The sequence below is a fragment of the Pteropus alecto genome, unplaced genomic scaffold, assembly GCF_000325575.1.
Source record: "Pteropus alecto unplaced genomic scaffold, ASM32557v1 scaffold177, whole genome shotgun sequence".
In the NCBI taxonomy this organism is placed as follows: Eukaryota; Metazoa; Chordata; class Mammalia; order Chiroptera; family Pteropodidae; genus Pteropus; species Pteropus alecto.
Window position 1 is genome coordinate 2,073,309 of NW_006442207.1, and position 6,416 is coordinate 2,079,724.

Below are 6,416 nucleotides of genomic sequence, written 5' to 3' on the forward strand. Positions count from 1 at the left end.
CCCGCGGGGCCTGGGGGACTGCACGCGGGCGCGCCGGCTTCAGGTCACGGCCTCTTCAGCCTGCCCGTGCCCTCGCTGCTCGGCTCCGTCGCCAGCCGCCTGTCCTCCGCTCCGTTGACAATGGCCGGTTCGCTGGCCGGGAATTTGCAAGAACTCTCCGCCCGATACCTGAGCTCCTCGGCCTTCGAGCCTTACTCCCGGACCAACAATAAAGAAGGGGCCGAGAAAAAAGCGCTGGACTGATTTTAAGTGTTTCCCTGTATTTATATTTATAGTATCTATTGTGGTGATATTTATGAACTCAACGCGCGTTCGGCGCCCGGGGCTCCTGCGCTGGGCTCCCGGCTCCCACGAGGCCCCCGACAGCCTTCCTTCCCCAACAGGCTCTGCTACCAATTTTATCTCATTTGGGCTATTTTTTTTTTTTCCCCTGCCTTTCCTCCGTGTTCTCCCCTCCTCCCAAACTTCTTTCTGAATCCAGGAGAATCCAAAGAATTGGGGAAAATGCCCGAGTTAGCCAACCTGATGCCCCAACCAATGCCGGGCCCTGGAGGGGAAAGCCGGTTCTAAGTCCAGAGCACAGGACGCCTCTAGATCGGGCTGCGGCTGCCCTTGATTATTCTTATGAATATTTGAAAGAGGAAAGCTGCATGCAGACCCCAGAGGCTGAAAAAGCTGGCAGGTTTCTTTAGACCAAAAAGGAGGACGTTCCTTCTCGCCAGGGAAACCAGGGCTTTGGGGAGCCCCTGGTCCCCACTTCGTGGATTTCTCCGGAGAGACGATGCACACGCAGCTTCCTGGCTGGACAAATCCTGCCGAGAGTTTTCTCCTTTTTAGAGAAATTCTAATCACAACTACTTCCTGGGTTTATTGACCCCAGGAGACAATAAACCAAACATCAAGGTAGGCGACGGTGGCAATAGATTTAATCTAATCAGCAATAAACCAAGAGTGATAACCACTATATTAAACCAGATGAAGTGGAACCAATTTTTAAACACTGTTAACAATGGAGTTTGGAAGGTTTAAGAAAATTTGGCATAGAGAATGCGACACAGGGCAATGGAAAATTAAAGTTCTGGGTGTTATGACTTTAAACGGGAATTTAAAAGGGAAAAGCAAAAGACAAACCAACTCAGCGAATGAAAGAAAACTCAGAATATTCTCCGAGGCCGTTTGGGCTGTGGCCGACAGCTTCGAGCTCCTTCAGGAGGGAGAGCAGCTCCGCTCCGGCGATTCCCTGACGCCGGCGCCGCTCCCCACCCCACCTCCCCGACGCGTGGCTCCGGGCAGAACTGCTGGGTTTGGAAACGAATCAGTGCCTCCGCTCCCCCACTCCCGGCTTCACAAACACTTCCAGCACGGAGGAATCGTCCAGATTTCGGAGCTGACGTTGCGGACCAGGGAGCAGGGACGCAGCCGGGGACAGCAGAGCAGCCGGCCTCCTCTGTACGCAGCCTGCACGTCCAGATCAGCACCCTGCGTGGAGAGGGAAGGGTCCCTCCTCACATCTCTTCTCTAAAAAACCCCAGGGTTTCCATGGTCCCAAGCCAGAAACCTGGACTAAACCAGCGCGACAACGACAGTTTCCACAGCCACTGGCCACCCGCATTTTAACCAAACCACAGACCCAGACGGCGAGGCGCCGCAGTGTCTAGAATGTATTCCTCCATCCGAAGCAAGCGCAGAGCATTTAAAAAAAAAAAAATAGTAATTTTATTGTAAATTATTTACGTCGGAAGCTTTTTTCCTTTTTTTTTTTTTTTTTTTTAGGCAAATTATTTTTAGTCAAGAAAATAATGAACGATTCAAACGCGGGTAGGTGTCACTGAATCCTGGCTACTAACTTTGTTCTGAATGTTTTGGATATTTGGATGTTTTGTATTTATGTGGTGAGAGTGAAAAATATATCTATGATGATAAATGAGGCGTATTTTTGTCTTGTATTTGGAGGAGAAAACAAAAAATAACAACAACAAAAAAAAAAAAGAAGGAAAAGAAGACAGACCCAGCAAATGAATCCCACTGTGGGGATCCTGGGAGAGAGGGTGGCATCCACCGCAGTGGGGCCGGGCAGCTGGTACTATGCACACCTGGGATGAGGTTTGGGACGGATTTTGGTCCCGAGAGACAGAGACACCCAGCTATGGTGTTTCTTCCACTTGCTTTCCAGCTCCCTTCAGGCCCTCCCCCCTCAACTTGGTGTGTTTTTTTGGTTTATTTAGGAACTTGGCTCTGGACACCCTAAAGCTTCTGCCTTCTAACGTTCCCAGTTTCTAGAGTTTTCCATCCCGCATCTCCATGCCTGCCGGCAGTATTTTGAATTTTGTGCAATCACAGGGCCTGAAACAGGCAAGATTTTTCTTTCTTCTGACTTCGAATGAAATAGATATTAATTCTTGCCTTGAGCGCACCCCCCCCACCCCCGTACACATGCGGTGGTGATGGCTGTGGACAGTGCAAGCAGAAATCTGGAGAAGCTAGGAGGCATGGGGACGGTACTCAAGGTCACACTCTCCAAAAGCATGTCCCCCACCCCCCACCGCCCTGCATAGCGGTAGGAGCATCGTAGGCTTGGGGCCTGCATACTTGGGTGATGAGAGAACCCCCAGTTCCCTTGGGGCACCCACATGAGCCAGGCCTCTAGACCTCCCCACACGTGTAGTGTGCCTGAACCTCAAGTTCGAGGCATCCGAAATGAGGCGGCTGCACAGTGTGGGCGGTGGAGTTCCTGAGCTGAGTGTGGCTTGGGGGGCTGCCTGGTTTAGGACTCTCCCCACGACCCCTGAGTTTGCTGGCAGCAGCCCCCAGACAGTCCACTTTAGTTTCTCAAAGTCTGCACACCCCTCGGCTTAGCTTAGCTACCTCTTGGTTCTTCCTCTCCCTGTCCTCCCCTCCTTTCTCCTCCACTCTGAGCTGCTTTCCCACGTTTATCCTTCCTTTCTTCTCTTCCGTCCTGCAGACACTTGTGCTCGCTCTAAGGATCTCTGTCCCCTGGTGGACTTGGGTTCCCTCCCCATCTCCTCCCCTTTCTATACTTCTCCCCAATGTCTCTGTGCGTTCTCCTGTTCTCTCTTTCTTTCTCTCTCCCTCCCCCTCCCTCCCTCCCTCTCTCCCTTTGGATTTCTCTTCCCCAGGTGTCCCCAAGGCCAAGGTGTGGGTGGCTCTGGCTTCCGTTCGGGGCTGGTGGTTGGGGCCAGCAAGGGGGGCGGGGAGGGAAAGGGAGAGAAGGTGGCATGATTTTATGGAACAAAAGAAAACACAAAATCCCAGCATCAGGGTCCCCAACAAGTTCATGCTCCTCCTCCGGGAGCCTCAGTCTGGGGAGTCACCAAGCAGATCCACTAAGAGCTCCCCCCACCTCTTCTTTTTCCTTTCTTATCCCTAAGAGGGAAAGAACCAGTTATTCTGTGTCCTCTCTTCTCTCACCTCCCTTCCCTCCCTGGCTTTGGGAAGAGCTGCTGATCTCTTCCGCCTGCCACTCAGGGAGTGTAATTGTTCTTAAAGAGACTCTTCTGCATAGAAAAAGAACCACAATCTTAATTAAAAAACGTTTATAGACAATTCATCTAATTTTAGTGCTTGTCTTATTTCCCCTTCTTTCCCAAGAGCCTTTAGCAAGCTGCCTTGGTCCCAGGAGGCCTCTGGTGAGGCCTCTGGCCTCTAACTAGTGACTCACAGGCCAAGTAGGAGACAGGTGTCCTCCTGGCAACAGCTGGCCCTGCTTGGGAGAAGGTAGAAGGGGTTTCTGGGGGTCAAGGAGAACAGCTGGAGGTGGGTGGTGGGGCTCAAAGGAATCTCATGCTCAGGCCTGCCCAAGGCGACATCCAAGTTAGCTCAGAGCAGAAAAAAAAAAAGAAAACCTCTCAGCCAACTCCTGCAAGTTTGGAGGTCAGTTGCGGGGAATATGTGGGAAGTCACTTGGGGAGCTGAACTGGGACACATGTCATATCCACACTTGCAGGGGGCCTAACTTTAAGCCAGAATGTATTAATAATAAATAGCATTGAGCAGTGCTTTACAATTTACAAATAGCCTTTCACATATATAGCCTCTACTCACTTTTGGAGGTTCAGCCTCATTTGAAAGAGCCACATACATGCTTGGAGCAATCAGATGACTTGCTGAAGGCCACGCAGCTAAGTCAGAGCCCCAAGACTGTAAGCTCCTCCTCCTCCGGCCAGGGCCCCCTTCTTTCCGTTTCTTTCTCCTTCTCTCCATTCTCTTCTTCCTCCCTTTCCCTCCTCCATTCTTTCTTTCTTTTTCCTTCTTTCTTTCCATTTGTGCTCAAAGTGTCTGGCTCATGGTACCAGAACCCTTTAGCCTCTTGGCATCCACATCTGCCCACTCCCAGTTCCAGCCCTCTCTCTACTACACCAGCTGCTGAGGATTTACTTGATGCCTTCATCAAAAGGTCTGGATTTCTTCCTACTTCCTGTTTTCTTTCCTGCCAATATCCAACTTCTTCCTGCTACTTCTCTCTAGAATGACATCTTTAAACTCCTTACTCTCTTTGCCTTATACTTCCTTGAATTTTTTAAATTGAGGCATGATATTCATACAGCAAACATTTATACAGTAAGGTACAAAAGCTCCCTACTTTTTTCCCTTAACTATACAGTTGATGAGATCTTACACACACACACACAAACACACACCCCTCTTGAATTGTTCTAGTGAAACTTCAACTTAGGCCACATGATGACACAATGTCTTTTTCCTCTTTGAAAAGAAATGGTGTCATATTGGTGTGCCGTTGTTGCACAGAAAATCTTTCTAGGAGGTCTTTCGAAACCTTGAAGCAATTAGAAATCACGTATCTCTTCCAATCCCCTGCCTTCCTGAGTTTAAGGGACTTAAGCTGATCAAAACTTAAAATCTTATGAGGTCAGGATTTCTCAAGATACAACTGAAAACCACCTGCTTCAGAAACACCTGGGGATTGGTTAAAATATAGATTCTTAAACCTCAGGCTCACCTGATGAATCAGAAACTCTGGAGATGGGGCTCAGGACGTGCATTATTAACAAGTTTCCCAAGTGATTCTTATCCACACTGACATTTGAGGACTACTCTACTAACTGCCAAACTCCCAAACACTGCAACCTTCAGCAACTGGCCCAGGGCCTGGCATTTGGTGGGAATACAATGACTCTTCATTAAACAGATTAATCCACATTTTCTGACACAGTTTAGAGTTTCTCGGATCACATCATACCATTGTAATTTAACACCATTTCTATGTTTGGAAATCTTTCCATTTTGGAGTCTTTTTATTCGAAGAGGTTTTATTTTGATGAAGCAGGAGAAGAGGAATAGATTTGGGCGCTTTGTCTTTGTCTCAGGAGGGTCTTTTATAAACCTAACTGGAACCATCTTGCTGGACAGGCTGCTTCCCTTCAGTCCTGGGAGTTTGGAGTGGGAGGGGGATGGAGGAGAGTCCTCCAGATTTGCCGAAAGACATTCAGATGCACGCCCTTCTTGGTTAAAACTGAAGGCTTCTGTTGAAGAGACATCGGAGCTGTGGCAGGAGCAAGGCTACCAGGTCCAGAGAAACCGGCATGGAATGGACATGGAAGCTGAAAATGACTTCAGTATTCTCTGACTGATAGTTGATGTGAAACTTATTTTCTATCTAGAAGCACATTGGCTTATCCTCTTACCATGAAAACAGGAAAATAAATGTTGTGCTTAATGTGGTAATGTCGTATCCGTTCTTACGAATAATAGCCACCCCACCCCCCGTATTTCACAAGGCCCAGGATGATGCTATGCTTCACTATGAAAGGGCAGTTCATCTTAGTGGTTACTAGTTATGGGGTCTAGAGTCAGAGTGACTCGGGTTCAAGTCCCAGATCTACCACTCAGTAGCTGTGTCATCTCAGATAAATTACTCAGGTGGCTGCTCTAAGCTCGAAATGAAGATAATAATGGCAGTAACCTCATGGAATTTTCATGAGTAGTTAATTAGATAAGGGATATAGAACATCTGATACAATCTAGTATAAACATTCAAATGTTAGTTACTTATGATAAGACTGTGTCACTGTGGTAGCTAATGATCTGAGACTCTCTTGGGCCTCAGTTTCCCCATCTGTAGAGTGAGGAGGATAGCCTAAACTCCTTTCCCGACGAAGAACTTGGAATTGTGGTTGAGCCAGTCACAGTAGAATTTATTCTCTCTGCCTTTAGACTGGATACCACAGTCATCAGCAAGCACAGTATTTTTTTTTTATCAAAAATGATAAATTATTATTTTAATGACTTAGCAGACAGCCTACAGCTGTTAGTTGTCAGACAGCCCTCAGATGTCAATTTCCTTTGGTAATGGCCTCAGCTAACGAGAGCCACCTTGCCCAAGGTCATGCCCCATTTCCGAGGGGGGCTTCCAATGAGTGATAGACATAGGGTAAGCC

At 48.1% G+C, this 6,416-nt stretch overlaps 1 protein-coding gene across 1 annotated transcript in view; it reads left to right on the forward strand.

Annotated features, from left to right (window-relative positions):
- Positions 1 to 243, forward strand: part of VAX1 (ventral anterior homeobox 1) — a 4,160-nt gene extending 3,917 nt beyond the window's left edge. The window contains 1 exon segment of the mRNA XM_025039123.1: positions 1 to 243. This exon segment is cut by the window's left edge and continues 189 nt beyond it. Within this exon segment, the coding sequence (XP_024894891.1) occupies positions 1 to 243 (243 nt within the window).
- Positions 244 to 6,416: the final 6,173 nt, after the last annotated feature.